We start from the raw sequence: 14,827 nt of genomic DNA on the forward strand, positions 1-14,827 counted from the left end.
TTATTTGTGTATTTATAAGAGGTTTCTTCAACGGCTTTGTATGCCGTGGTCCACGGTTATGAGGAGAGGGGTTAGGACATGTGAAGCCATTTTAGCCACTAAGATTACCCCGGATTTGTACTGTTAATGTTGATTGGATGATATCTAGAAGTTCTCACATGTCAGGTTCTTTGACTCTTTAAGACATTATCTGATTGGTCTACAAACACTATTTGGGATCGGCAATGTATATGGTACACCTATCGAGTACATTTCTGGCCTAGCACATAATATTCCCCCTGTACCGGCTCTTCCTCCAACCCTAGCTCCCCCAGCAGTCGCATAATGTTCCCAACCACCCTGGAATCCTGATATACCACGTATTCCATCCCCTTGAACTGGTAGTTGCGTCGTGCGTTGTGTTTTAAAAGGCATCGCACTAACCGTGGATATCCCCACTTAGTGGCCATATGTAGCGGCGGGCCTCTTCTTCCGACCACGTTTGGGTCGGCCCCTGCATTCAATAGCAACATCGCGATCTCCTCTTCTCCATTTTCAATGGCTCTATGAAGTGGAGTACGTGAGACTTCACCCCCGTCAGGATCCGCACCATGACCCAGTAAGAGCCCAACCATTGCTAGTCTTTTCTCGACAGGACAGTCTTGCAGTGCAATGAACAGCGGTGTCTTGTGCCACTCCGTAGTCTGTCTCGCCAGAGAAGATCCTTCCCGAGATAGAAGCCATTGCAAAGAATCCAGCATCCCGTTCTCGACAGCCTGATAGAAAGATTGAAACCAGAGTAGTTTCATATCCGACCGCGTCCAATCAATATGTTTCTCTAACACCGCAACCATCTCAAATTTGCCGATTCGCAGTGCCCCCAGCACAGCCGTGCGCAGTTCACAGGACAGACTCTGTTCACGTCGTGCCGCACGCTCGCTCAACAGCGTAACCCACGTCTCCAGCACCTCCTTATCCCCTCGCCGTGCAGCCACAGCCAAACCACATGTGCTCTCATAATGCCATGCTGACTTGCCCGTGTACATTGTCACACATCCATGCTCCACCAGGGTGCGGATGACCTCTCGCGTACCCTCTTTGTATGCCAGATCCACTGGCACTAAGCCAAGATTCTGATCCCAAAGCCCACTGCAATTACGCCGATCAAGTAAAGCCTGCAGCTCCACATGATCCCCGCGGTAGATCGCGCTGGCGATGAGTGCTTCATCCAGAGTCGTTTCCGTGGACTCCTGGCTCTGTCTGGAGGGCACCAGGAATGCCCCATATCCTTCAAAACGCAATGAGGATGAGGGATAATGGAGTTTTGCCATAGGCTTAAGATGCCCGGGACGGTGAAGTCCATATAGAGCCTCAGGATCATATACACTATGAATAATAGCATCGATCATCTTGTCGATGATAGTATGTTGCCCTTGGACGCTCATGCACGCGACACGAGGCAGTGCAAGGATGTCCTGAATCAAATACGAGAAAATACATGGTCGGGTGCAGTGCTCTTCAATCAAGTACCAAAGGTATTTTCGCTTGTAAGGAAATTTGTGCCAGGATGTGAAGAGGGACTTCTTATTCTCTAGATGCGCACTCGCTGGCCATAGTACATCATTGAAGAGACCTAGACAGGGTTAATGTGGGAGACGAGATGTCACTACGGGAAACCCACTGTTGATTAGTCTGGATCGTAGAATGTCCTGGTAGGACAGGCTCTGGACTGCTTCCTTGAGGATGAGCTCGAGAATCTCGAGAGGAACTCGCATTTTGATGAAGAATGTCTTAAACCAAAGACCTAGACTATAAATGAAGTAGAGGTCAGAGGTCTGGGTCCGATCGCTCCTGGGTCATTTGGTCCGCGCTAGCTTGGGCTGCCCGCCCTCAGGCAGACTTGGTAAATTATGGGCCCCAGATGATCAGTGAGTTGGGAACATTAGTGTGCTTATTGACTGGTATTGTCTTTGAGCCCAAACTCTGCATTTTGAGAATTGTACTAATGGCTTTAAATGTTGACTTTGATCCTTTGTGCTCATTCTACAACCTTTGATCCTTTCAGGTTTCATTGCTTCCCATTTGAATAATGACTTGGTCAAGAACTAGCTGTTTAGGATAGAATATAAAGACTGCGGCTTTCGCTCATAGACAATGCTTTCGCGCAGTTTTCAAACCCCTACCAGAGAATACTAGCCATGGAGCTAAGGCCGACCATCAAGTTCAAGCTGAATGGGGTATCTAAATCCGGGGCTGATATCGATACCTTGGAACTCCAAGCTTGCTATCGCGCTCTCGACAACCTGCGGAGCTTATTGTTTCAAGTGCCGATGCTAGATCTTCTGGAAGGTCAAATCGATCAAGGAAACCGCTATTTTGAATCGTTGATTCGGGCCTCTCGAGGGGGATTCCGAGAATGCAGAACATATATGAAAGTAACGGGGGTCTCGGCGACAGAGATGAGTGCGATCTGCAGCCGCTGGCAACTCTCCCAGCCCCTTGATAAGATGGCACGAAGCTTCATATTCCCAACGCACCCAGAGAACTATGTGGTTATGCATTCGCCAGGAGCCCCCGCCAGAAGTGGGCCAGACTGTGGGGTGGAGCTGATGGGGGAGCATATGGCCAAGATTCAATTTGTTGATCTCACCGACAGCGGAGATATTCCCATGTGGATGGTGGAGGAGCGAGAGGATGAGTATGAAAGGGCGGAGTACTTGGTCGCGAAACTTGACAGTGGGAGCAACTTCTTCTATATCTTGAACGAATTCATGGATACTGAGGGTGGTTGTAAGATCAAGCTACGGGCCTTTTTCCCGTCTGCTTCACCTTGGTCATTGGTCAATGGACATGCGGAACATCTTGCGGTCGAGTTTCGAAATCTGCTCCAGATGGTTTATGGGGCAATAGAGGAGCTGGAAGACAGCTATTGACCTTTTTTGCGACCGAGATAGACATCGTCATCGACAACCACCGGTACTAAATATCATGGGTTATTCCCGACCGTCAGTTTTGTTTCTCAAATAGTGTTCTTCAATGCAAGCATTATTGGATTGATTTTCATGACTGTTCCAAGGTCACTGTGGAGTAGATGCAGTCGAGCTCATCGGACTTGTAAGATGAACCAGACAATCAGTGATTTGAGTATTTCTCAAAAGCCGAGGGGAAGAAAGAACCAAATGGAAGAATTTTCACCAGGCCGTAGAGCGTAGACCGTATGATAAGAAAAAGCCACAGGTATTACAAGCCAAGCTGAAAGATCGGCTTGCATGACCGCGATTCGGTCCGCGGGGAAGAGACCGAGGATTGGACGAGAAGAGCAGGGGGACTCCACGGGGTCTAATAATCGAAATTCATTTCCAACTCCTGTTTGTAATCTAAAGCGAATGCTAGGCCTGGGAAGACCTCGATTGAAAGCGCGGGCATCGTTGTTGGATCTGATAACCAAGCATACGTTGACACAGCCATCACCGCCCGCCGAGCTGCCACCGCTTCCAGACTCGCCCTCCTCAACTACCTCCTCCCACTCTGTGTCTCCCCATTCCACACAGGCTTCTTCTTCCATTATGACTTCAGACGATTCTGAGAACCATGGCTCGATCTTTTCGGTCTCCGGCCCTGTCGTCGTGGCCGAGAACATGATCGGTTGTGCCATGTACGAGTTGGTAGGCAGCCCCAGCTACATCGTGGAGAACCCCAGATACTGACCGCATAGTGTCGTGTCGGCCATGACATGCTTGTCGGTGAGGTAATTCGCATTGAGAAAGATAAGGCCACGATTCAGGTCTACGAGGAAACAGGTAGAGCTCCGCAGCCCCCCAAACCTGTATGATTTCATCATACCCCCCAAAGAGCTATGCTGACCAATGTCATCTTTGAATAACAGCTGGTTTGACTGTCGGAGACCCGGTGACGAGGACAGGAAAGCCCCTTTCAGTCGAGCTGGGCCCCGGTCTGATGGAGACGATCTACGACGGTATTCAGCGACCCCTCAAAGCCATCGCCGACCAATCGAAGAGTATCTACATTCCCCGTGGTATTTCGGTAAACGCCTTGGACCGTGAGCGAAAGTGGGAATACAAGCCTACTACCTTCAAGGTCGGCGACCACATCACTGGTGGTGACATCTGGGGTTCCGTGTTCGAGAACAGTCTGGTGAACGACCACAAGATCCTGCTGCCTCCTCGTGCACGGGGTACCATTACTCGGATTGCTCCTGCTGGCAGCTACACTGTCGAGGAGAAGCTACTCGAGGTGGAGTTCGATGGTAAGAAGTCCGAGTTCGGTATGATGCAGACCTGGCCCGTCCGTGTTCCCCGACCGGTTAGCGACAGACTGTCCGCCGATGCACCCTTCATCGTCGGCCAGAGAGTGTTGGATGCTCTCTTCCCCAGTGTTCAGGGTGGTACCGTCTGCATTCCTGGTGCCTTCGGATGTGGAAAGACAGTCATTTCCCAGAGTGTGTCCAAGTTCTCGAACAGTGATATCATCGTCTATGTTGGCTGCGGTGAGCGTGGTAACGAGATGGCTGAAGTCTTGATGGATTTCCCCGAGGTACATGCTCTCCACAAACCCACTGCGTTACCATTTTACTGACTGCCCTTCTTTCGCAGCTCTCTATTACCGTCGACGGCCGCAAGGAGCCTATCATGAAGCGTACCTGCCTGATCGCCAACACCTCCAACATGCCCGTCGCCGCCCGTGAGGCTTCTATCTACACCGGTATCACTATCGCCGAATACTTCCGTGACCAGGGCAAGAACGTGGCTATGATGGCCGACTCCAGTTCCCGTTGGGCCGAGGCTCTACGTGAGATTTCAGGTCGTCTCGGTGAGATGCCTGCTGATCAGGGTTTCCCCGCGTACCTGGGAGCCAAGCTGGCCTCTTTCTACGAGCGTGCTGGCAAGAGCAGTGCTCTGGGTAGCCCCGAGCGCGTGGGCAGTGTCAGCATCGTCGGCGCTGTCAGCCCACCCGGTGGTGATTTCTCTGATCCAGTCACTAGCAGTACCCTGGGTATTGTCCAGGTGTTCTGGGGTCTTGACAAGAAGCTGGCGCAGCGCAAGCACTTCCCTTCCGTCAACACCTCCATCTCCTACAGCAAGTACAACACAGTTTTGGATAAATACTACGAGAAGGACCACCCCGAATTCCCTCGTCTGCGCGACCAGATTCGTGAGCTTTTGGCCAAGTCCGAGGAACTGGACCAGGTGGTCCAGCTTGTCGGTAAGGCGGCGCTAGGTGATTCGGATAAAATCACGCTGGACGTGGCCGGCTTGCTCAAGGACGACTTCCTCCAGCAGAACGGATACAGTGACTACGATCAGTTCTGCCCCTTGTGGAAGACTGAGTACATGATGAAGGCGTTTATGGGCTACCACAACGAGGCCCAGAAGGCCATTGCTCAGGGTCAGAACTGGAACAAGGTCCGTGAGGCTACTGCTGATCTCCAGAGTGCTTTGCGCGGCATGAAGTTCGAGGTTCCGGAGGACGAGGCGGAGATCTCAGCCAAGTACGAGAAGATCCTCCAGTCTATGACTGAGCGATTTGCCTCTGTTTCGGACGAGTGAAAGTGACATCTTAGCTTAGCATGTATTTTCCTTTAGATGTTTGTTTGAGCACATTCCCCTGTAGTTATTGTGTCCAACTCGGGTTTTTTTTCATTTTGGTACCTTCATCGTTGTATAACTTCCAGATGTACATGTGGCTTGTACGCGTCAGGCGGCACAAGATTTGCACATATGACCAGAAATTGTGGCTATTAGGTTCTTTGACTAGAAATCCTCGTATTCCTTTAGAATATTCAACAGTACTATGTTATAGTGAACGGTTGGATTCCCTGGAGCCTACGTAGGCAGCCCTGGAGAGACCGCTCTGGACGCCACTACATCACCGCCTTCGAGTCCACCAAACAATCCACTTGCATCGTACACCTCCCTACGGTTGTGCTTTATTCAACTTCTCTGTTGTGTCCCGTTTTTCTTGTCTTTTCGTTTCTTGCCTAGAAGCAGTTTTTATATCCCAAATCGCCAGTCATGGCAAGCCCAACGTCCAGCCACTCGTGCGCAAACCCCTGTCCCTCTCCGATGCGGTCTGGCTAATCTCCGTGCAGCATAAACGTCAATGACCCCAGCTTGATTTCCCTAGTTAACAAGCTCCAAGATGTCTTTTCCACAGTCGGTGTATGTATACCTGCTCCAAGGTCACTGTTCAATTGTGATTCCAGGGGCACCACGTGTGCTAACACCGCCGCTCGCTTTAGGTCCAAAATCCTATCGATTTGCCCCAAATCGCCGTTGTCGGATCACAGTCCAGTGGAAAGAGTTCAGTGCTAGAAAATATCGTTGGCCGGGATTTGTATGTTGGTTGTTTTTAGGAGCTTGCGCGGCCCCCGTCCACAGCTCCAATGGCGGGGCATGCGACACAATGTCAACAATAATTGCTAACTAGTTTTCGCCTTGCAGCTTGCCTCGTGGCTCTGGAATCGTGACTCGGAGACCCCTTATCCTGCAACTGATCAACAAAACCACCACAACGAATGGTGAGACTAAGCTGGAGACAACAGACAGCGAGTCCAACGTGAACGAGTATGGTGAATTCCTGCACCTCCCCGGGGAGAAGTTCTACGATTTCAACAAGATTCGGGATGAGATCGTGCGCGAAACAGAAACCAAGGTTGGAAAGAATGCTGGAATCTCGCCCTCCCCGATCAACCTGCGTATCTACTCCCCCAACGTCTTGACCTTGACCCTCGTCGATTTGCCTGGTTTGACCAAGGTGCCCGTCGGAGATCAGCCGAAGGATATTGAGAGGCAGATTCGTGATATGGTTCTCAAGTATATCAGCAAGCCGAACGCAATCATCCTAGCCGTCACTTCGGCCAACCAGGATCTTGCCAACTCCGATGGTTTGAAGCTGGCGCGTGAGGTGGATCCGGAGGGTCAGCGCACCATCGGTGTGTTGAGTAAGGTCGATCTGATGGACGACGGAACCGATGTGGTGGATATTCTCGCTGGACGAATTATCCCCCTGCGCCTGGGTTATGTGCCAGTGGTCAACCGTGGCCAGCGTGACATCGAGAACAAGAAACTCATTGCCTATGCCCTGGAGAACGAGAAGAACTTCTTCGAGAACCACAAAGCGTACCGGAATAAGGCTTCCTACTGCGGTACGCCATATCTGGCACGCAAACTGAACTTGGTACGGGTTGACCCCCAATCATCTCGGAGACCTTTGAACTAACGGACATCCTCTTATTAGATCCTTATGATGCACATCAAGCAGACCCTCCCCGACATCAAGGCCCGCATTTCCGCCTCCCTTCAGAAATACACCGCAGAGCTAAGTCAACTAGGTGACTCTATGCTCGGCAACAGCGCCAACATTATCCTGAACATCATCACCGAATTCAGCAACGAATATCGTACAGTCTTGGAGGGAAATAACCAAGAGCTGTCCAGCATTGAGCTGTCCGGTGGTGCTCGTATTTCCTTTGTGTTCCACGAACTCTACTCCAACGGTATCAAGGCTGTCGATCCCTTTGACATCGTTAAGGACATTGACATCCGGACCATCCTTTACAACTCGTCTGGTTCCTCACCCGCACTATTTGTCGGAACCACCGCCTTCGAGTTGATTGTCAAGCAACAGATCAGGCGCCTGGAAGAGCCCAGCTTGAAATGTATCTCGCTGGTTTACGACGAGTTGGTGCGCATTCTGAGCCAGCTCTTGACCAAGCAGCTGTTCCGCCGCTACCCCATGCTGAAGGAGAAGTTCCATGCCGTCGTCATTTCCTTCTTCAAGAAGTGCCTTGAGCCCACCAACAAGCTGGTCAAGGACTTGATCAACATGGAATCCACCTATGTGAATACCGGCCATCCCGACTTCCTGAACGGACACCGCGCCATGACTATCGTCAACGAACGTCAATCAGCCGCCAAGCCTACACAGGTCGACCCCAAGACCGGCAAGCCTCTCCTCCCCGCCCGTGCCCAGAGCCCCTCGCTCGACACAACCGGTGAGGCCAATAACCAGAGTGGGTTCTTCGGCAGCTTCTGGGCTTCCAAGAACAAGAAGAAGATGGCCCTCATGGAAGCTCCTCCCCCAACTCTCAAGGCTTCAGCCAGTCTGTCCGAACGTGAAGCCACCGAGGTCGAGGTCATCAGTAAGTAAACCAGCTCATGTAAATTCCTTGTAGCACTTGACTAACACCCACACAGAACTCCTGATTACCTCCTACTTTAACATTGTCAAACGCACAATGATCGACATGGTCCCCAAGGCGGTTATGTACACCCTGGTCCAGTATGTCTCTTCCTAACAAACACCACACCCCAATGAGTATGCTAACGAATGCTTCCCCTAGATTCACCAAGGATGAGATGCAACGCGAACTCCTGGAGAACATGTACCGCACCAACGAGTTCGACGAACTCCTCAAGGAGAGCGATTACACAACCCGCCGACGAAAGGAATGCCAACAGATGGTCGAGAGCCTGGGTCGCGCCAGCGAAATTGTCAGCCAAGTCCAGTGATGAAATAGTGGACTTGGTCGTCAGACGATTCGTACACAAAGGAAAACCTCACCCATTGACTGCTGCATGATTGAGCTATCGCGTTGGCGGAGTTGGGCTCGCATCTCTTTTATGATTTTTCCAACACCCTCCGAATATCTTGACTATACTCCGTACTTGCGTTACCGTTCCTAGCATCCTTTGGTTAGCGACTTGTCCCGTTGGTCCTTGTTTAGATGTTGGTCTCGGTGGGTTTGGTTCGGATTTCGGATTCGCGTCCTTGGTGATCGTCTTTGGTTTTGATATGAGGGAGTGTCCTTTGCTTCATCCTGTCATGTGTTTGTCTTTTTTTTCGTTTTTCCCAATTTGAGAGCTCTATACCGTTTCCTTTCTCATTACTTGGTCTGTTGTCTGTGTTCGCGGACTTCATGCCATGGACGCCCGGATGATTGTATCAATTAATGATTCTGTCTCTGCTTTATGACTTAGCTTAGAATTCAGATTTGACTTTTCAATTTATTCGGTCATTTACTGCGTAGATCCGATGATATCTACAATAAATGATCTAGTTTAGGGGCGGTATCTTTGGCATTGAGATGTGGTTCAGGTGCCTGCAATGTACTCGGAAGGATAGTCACCCATGCGGCCATGACAGGGGACTTTAACGATTTGCATATTTGATTGACTTGATATAATAGAGAAGAGTACATATTTTGTATCCTGCTGGCTATAATAGTCACAAGGCAAAAAGGATATCCAAAAAAAAAATACGAAAAAGACACTTGAAAAAGCATTGTAGAAGAATCCTATAAAATCATCTGAGAGTAACACGCCGAGGTCACATGAATGGCAGACAATTTTGTATTAAGCATGCTAATTTCTTAATGTTTTCTTCCTTTGATCTGTTTTTCTACCGAGAATAAAGATCACGAGCAGCAAAATGCAGATCAATACTACTTTTCTACCTGTGACGGGATGTCAGAAAGTGGTTATGAAGATGGTGATGTCCTCTGTCTTTGACTTCTGCATATTTCAAGTGGCAGAGGTGCTCTAAATACATAAAACTGGAAAGCACTTCCAGTAGATACAAAACAGATCCAACCTCCCAAGGAAATGTCGACAGTCACATCGAGGTTGATGATGTCCATTGAAGCAAAGTTCGAGCGGGGATTTAAAGACTTAGCAGAGTCGCTTGCAAGGTGCAAGTGTTGGATAATGCAAACAAAACCCTTGAATCCTCCCATTGAAACAAAATTCATTCACACATTCCCCGAATCCTCCCATATTCTCCATATATATCCTTCTAAGCCACATGTGGCGACTATGAGATGCGACAATTGTAGCGAAGTCAAGTCCATGCTGGACCATATTGTCTTTCGAGGTGATGTGCTTCCATTCAATGATTCCATGACCCTCTTGCCAATAGTCTCTTCAGGGGTGTGGATGATGCCTGGACTTGTTGCCTTTTTGCCGTATGTGTATTTCATTTTTTCATTTTTTCGGTTGTTGTTTTGCGGCTTTTGTGGGTTGTGGCTGTCCTGTTGGAACCTGCTAGCTGTGCGAGGTTGCAAGTCCACAATGATGAATAGTGTTGTGGTCAGAGTGTGTCTTTGTATTTCTTTTTGTTTTGATCTGTGCCTTCAACTTGGATTTGTCAGTCTCGGTGTCTTCAATGGGGAACTATTTTGAAGGCATACCATTGCCATGAGTCTGATTATGATGAATTTGTCTTCGAGCAACTGTCTCGTGTGCATGGAGCAAGGTTGAAAATGACAGAGAGATTGAATTCGAGGCCTTGAAGTCACGAAGTTGTCAGAGTTGGTGGTTAATCATGAGTAGCTTGGGCAGAAGAGCTCAATGATTGGTGCCCGTGTTTCAGTGTGCCAACCCAGTCCAGTGGGAAGTGCTCAGCAGTAAAGAGTAAAATTTGATGTTGATTGTTGTCATGTTGATGAAAGTAACAAGTGTTGAGATTCTGTGTCTCGGGTGTGGGATCGTTGGTACCATTTCATCAAAGGTTGTTGTTGTATTTGTTGGGATTTGATGTGACCTGAAGTTGGAGGGAGGTACTGAGAGATTGGTGGTTGCTGAGTGGCGAGAAAACACTGGGGGATGTGCGCTGATTTTTCCATACTGCAATCATGCGAGACCGTTCTTGTCAGCCTTCACTACCTGTTCGCGACTCGCTAGGGCAACAGTGATATACGAAAGTCATTCGCAGTGGACAGCCCTGATATGCCAGAATCCGAGGATAATGGTTCTTCATTGCTGTCACAGTCCCAGGTACTAGAAATATGGATCCCTTGATTCATACCCCTCAACACACCGCCTGTTGGCATTGAGAGGTATGGTGTCAGAAGATGTATTTTTAGCGGTCTCGTGGTGACTGTCGAAGACAATAGTTCTTCATGTTGCCACAGTGCCAGGTACCAGAAACCGGGATCCCCTGATCATACAACTCAACCTGTTGGTGCTGAGAAGTATGGTGTCAGAGGATTGTATTTCTAGCTCGCCTGGCGACTGTCGAGGAAGGTAGTGAGGCACGGGGTGGTCTGGTCTGCAAGAGTGTAGTAGGTTGACGGGTTGCCACACTGGACTGGGTGGTGGGATGCAATGACCGTGTGGGATGTGGGATCTTTTGAACGGTGAATCGAATTGAGCAGCAAGTTGTTCGAATGCTCGGTAATCTCATGGGTGGATGATGGATGACTGGTGATTGGTGACTGGACATGTTAGCACTGGCAAAAGAGTGTCACAAGGTGAAAAATAAAAATAAACTGTCATGTTATTGCATACCTCTTGATTCTGGAGGAATCATGAGCTCTGCTAGCTGGGCCATGGTGGAATTGGAAAGTGTCGAAATACTCTGGAGTCAACAGGGAACTATGGCTTTGGAAGTCAGCCTTGAAGCTCCAGAGATGATATTTGTGATCTCACCAAATCTGTTTCTCTTGCGAAGATCCAACCCAATTTTCCATCCCTTCTCCTTGTTCCTTCCTGTTCCTTCTATCAATGCAAATCCGTCTTTCCTTTTCCCTTTGTGTTCCTTTTCCTTCGTTTTCATTTTGCTTGTTGATGTTGATGTTGGTCTTTTGTTTCTTTTTTTCTTTTTGAGCTCGGTATCGGGGATTTTTCACAGGCGTTTAATTCAAAGGTAAAGGAGGTTTGTTGAGCAGAGGTATATTGTCAGGAGAATGAGACCGATGGATGACCTTGAGCTGGAGCTCCAATGTTGTGGTGGCAACCAGGAGGAAGCCAGGAGGCGTTGCCCTGTTTCACTTTTGTGGGCATGACAGAAGAGACAAATTCTAGAAGGTAGCCTAGATGACTGTGATGGAAGACACCGAGGTGCACCCACGTCAGCCAATGGACTGACGCGTAAGACCTTTTGCTCTTCATTGCAGAGCAGAAGGAACGGAGAGGGGGGTATTCTGATGCTAGAGTTCTTACCTGAATGCCGCAAACCACAGTGTGTACTGATGTTTGTGGTGGTAGATTGCAGGTGGCAATATGCAGATAAAAGACCATTGAGGTGAAGAGACTGTCTCAAGAAGCAGGTCTGAGGGAAAGTCTGCCCAAGTGTTGGAACAGATGAGTGATCTTGTGACATGTCTGATACCTTTAGCTTTGTTCAATGATGGGTTGGAAGTATGATAGAGGGTGATGTGGTGATATAACAATGTTGATAAAAGGCCAAGGGGGTAACAGAGTGATGAAGGATGACGAAGGATGATGGGACAAGGTTGATGACAGGCCAAAGAGGTGATAGCATGTTGGAGAGGTAGTGGGCAGTCAAGGCGGGGTGATGGAGAAGGAATATACTCACAATGTGCAGAAGGAATGCAAGACGAAAGTCCAGAGTGGTGAAGCCCATGTGGTGTTGGGTCTATGAGACAAGTACATGTAGTTTAGTGACTGAAGGGTGGTGACACGTGACAGGTAGTAGGGGGACTTACCAGAATGGACATGCTGGAACACATGGGTAGATATTGACGTGACAGACGTGACAGAGTGGACCAGGTATTGATGAGACCCAAGGTAATGATGAAAGATACTTGGGGGTGATGGAAACCCTGATGGAAGAGGGGGTTGATGAAGTGAATATTAGGAGGATGGGAAGTTGAAGAAAGAAGAAAGAAGAAGATGAGCAATTCGGGGGAGGGGGGTATTTATAGGTTGGAGAATAGGTAGGAGACTGACCGTTTAGGAAGGTGCCTGCCTGTTAGGGAAGGAAAAATGGGAGACAATGGGAAACCACCACCCTCAATGCGCACCTATCTCGAGGGATTTATGCGGACTTGGTAAGGTACATGCGAAGCCGTCACCTACGTAGTGAGTACCCCCGCAGGAGACAAGAACTGTGGCTTGCAACCCAGTATTAGAGGTAAATGAAAGCAATCTGTGAATGAAAACTGAAGCTATCACTGGTAAGATATTTTAATTGTGATACAGCTGTATCCTGTACCCTAGGGTCATGTTTGTCTAGTCTCCTGGGGCTCAGTCTCATCTGCAGTTCCCATCGAGACACTTAGGATTCCCAGAGTGCAGAGACCACCAATAAAACCCAGAAGACACCGTATTGTCTACTAGTTAAATACAAGACATTAAGCCAAATTTAAATCTATATGAACTTAGAAATGAGCGACATAATTTGTGAAGTAAATTTATTCCGGGATCTATAAAGCTGCTATAGAGTTGGAGATAAGCTTTCGACGCTAGACTGTATTAAGAATAGCGTAACTGCCCGTCATACGACTAGCCGAGAGTGCCGACCTCGGGAGGTCTCCTGGAAGCCTAATAGACATAGTTCTTACTACCGTTTTTACTATCCCATTTCATCTTATGGTCGACATGGAGAGGTTAGAAGACGCAAATCAAGAGACGAAATTGCAAACAGAAAATGCCATCAAGACAGGACGCCTCAAGATCGCATGGTTATAATGGCCCCAAAAAGTAAAAAATAAACCGTAGAATTGACTAATGCCTACTCCTGCTTGGTATGCGCATAAGCATAGTGCCAATGCTCGCTACTCAGGTCCTGTCGCACTTTATAGTTCTTCTCCGAGGTCGCAATAACCTCGGTATCCAAATCGGCAACGACGAATCCCTCCTCAGTCCCCATCTTGGCAATCGGCCCCGTAAGGGGAAGTGTAATCTGCGACATGCCCAAAAAATCCTCCTCCGGCCCCGTAGCGTTGGAGAAGACAATACCACAGGTATTCTCGAAGCAGCGGGATGTAATGATCGAGTCGACGAACAGGGCTTCACAATCCGGGTTATACGCGCGCGCTTCGGGGGAGGCATCGTGGGGGGTCCCTGGTAGCGGTTTCAGTTAGATCAGATAACACCTACAAGTACAGGATAGAAAGAGGTCAACACACAGTATGTAGGCACGATCACAATCTGCGCCCCATCACGGATCAATTCCCGGAATGCCGGGGGAAATGCTAGATCCCAGCAGATCAGCATTCCCACACGACCGATCGGTGTGTCTATTGCCGTATGAGGTTCGGAGCCTGAGGTGAGGTAGGGCCGTTCCGGATACCAGATGTTCTTTTTGTTGTAGGAGCCGAGCACAGTACCATCATTTGAGATGAAGAATGCTGTGTTGTAGAAGATGATTGATTGGTCGGGCCTGGTGTGCTTTTCGATCATTGAACCCGGTACGATGCAGATTTGCAGTTCCTTGGCCAGACTTTGGTACTTTGATAGGTACTGGGGGGATTCGCTAGCTTGGACTGCCCAACGGGGGTCTGTGGGGACCATGCCGCTGAGATGGTATCTGATTAACTTGAATCAGCAAATGTTCCTCCATCTCGGGAGCTATTAAGTGCTGGTGGACAGGTCTGGTGTCACATTTCTTACTCTGGAAGAACGGCTAGCTCGGCGCCTTGGGCAGCGGCCTCACGGATGTAGTTGCATGCCTTCGTGTGATTGTACTCGACATCAAGCTCCTGGGAGAATGTAAGTAAATCCAATGGCAATGAGACCACACGTCATCAGTGGTTCGAAGATTGAGCACGGCCTAATGCGATGCACCCACCTTGATATGCCATTGAATGGTGGCAATGCGATGCGTGGCGGCCATGGTATTTCAATTGTACAAGTACGAGAAGCTGATAATGAAGAGAAGAAAGAAAGACGGGGAATTGATTACTAGGTTTATCAACTGGTTACCCCAACATGAAGTTGGAGAATTTGGGGTCGATGAACAGTGTAACCCCAACCCACTCCGATCAACCCTCTATCCAACGAGGAATTAGCATATCCAATACAAGAATGGTCAACTGTAAAATCACGAAATATAGAATACGTTCCGGTGAAAAAAATTTAATATA

At 48.8% G+C, this 14,827-nt stretch overlaps 5 protein-coding genes across 5 annotated transcripts; 3 read left to right on the top strand and 2 right to left on the bottom strand.

The window, feature by feature from the left end:
- Nucleotides 1–239: 239 nt before the first annotated feature.
- On the bottom strand, nucleotides 240–1,754 carry N7447_003116 (ankyrin repeat domain-containing protein; the record flags this gene model as incomplete). Its single annotated transcript, XM_057227391.1, has 2 exons — nucleotides 240–1,612; nucleotides 1,661–1,754. The coding sequence occupies 2 exons, from the start codon at nucleotides 1,752–1,754 to the stop codon at nucleotides 240–242; spliced, it is 1,467 nt and encodes a 488-aa protein (XP_057091407.1).
- Nucleotides 1,755–2,177: 423 nt separating this feature from the next.
- Nucleotides 2,178–2,912, top strand: N7447_003117 (uncharacterized protein; the record flags this gene model as incomplete). Its single annotated transcript, XM_057227392.1, has 1 exon — nucleotides 2,178–2,912. One exon carries the CDS (start codon nucleotides 2,178–2,180, stop codon nucleotides 2,910–2,912), a length of 735 nt encoding a protein of 244 aa, XP_057091408.1.
- Nucleotides 2,913–3,365: 453 nt separating this feature from the next.
- Nucleotides 3,366–5,546, top strand: N7447_003118 (H(+)-transporting V1 sector ATPase subunit A; the record flags this gene model as incomplete). Its single annotated transcript, XM_057227393.1, has 4 exons — nucleotides 3,366–3,644; nucleotides 3,695–3,779; nucleotides 3,866–4,533; nucleotides 4,593–5,546. The coding sequence occupies 4 exons, from the start codon at nucleotides 3,366–3,368 to the stop codon at nucleotides 5,544–5,546; spliced, it is 1,986 nt and encodes a 661-aa protein (XP_057091409.1).
- Nucleotides 5,547–6,011: 465 nt separating this feature from the next.
- N7447_003119 (dynamin-like GTPase vpsA) lies at nucleotides 6,012–8,537 on the top strand (the record flags this gene model as incomplete). Its single annotated transcript, XM_057227394.1, has 7 exons — nucleotides 6,012–6,037; nucleotides 6,089–6,158; nucleotides 6,239–6,333; nucleotides 6,441–7,176; nucleotides 7,237–8,140; nucleotides 8,196–8,280; nucleotides 8,342–8,537. The coding sequence occupies 7 exons, from the start codon at nucleotides 6,012–6,014 to the stop codon at nucleotides 8,508–8,510; spliced, it is 2,085 nt and encodes a 694-aa protein (XP_057091410.1). The 3' UTR covers nucleotides 8,511–8,537.
- Nucleotides 8,538–13,473: 4,936 nt separating this feature from the next.
- Nucleotides 13,474–14,577, bottom strand: N7447_003120 (carbon-nitrogen hydrolase family protein; the record flags this gene model as incomplete). Its single annotated transcript, XM_057227395.1, has 4 exons — nucleotides 13,474–13,805; nucleotides 13,871–14,271; nucleotides 14,355–14,443; nucleotides 14,533–14,577. The coding sequence occupies 4 exons, from the start codon at nucleotides 14,575–14,577 to the stop codon at nucleotides 13,474–13,476; spliced, it is 867 nt and encodes a 288-aa protein (XP_057091411.1).
- Nucleotides 14,578–14,827: the final 250 nt, after the last annotated feature.

The sequence above is a fragment of the Penicillium robsamsonii genome, assembly GCF_028829455.1.
Source record: "Penicillium robsamsonii strain IBT 29466 chromosome Unknown utg000001l_segment0_segment0, whole genome shotgun sequence".
NCBI classification, from domain to species: domain Eukaryota; kingdom Fungi; phylum Ascomycota; class Eurotiomycetes; order Eurotiales; family Aspergillaceae; genus Penicillium; species Penicillium robsamsonii.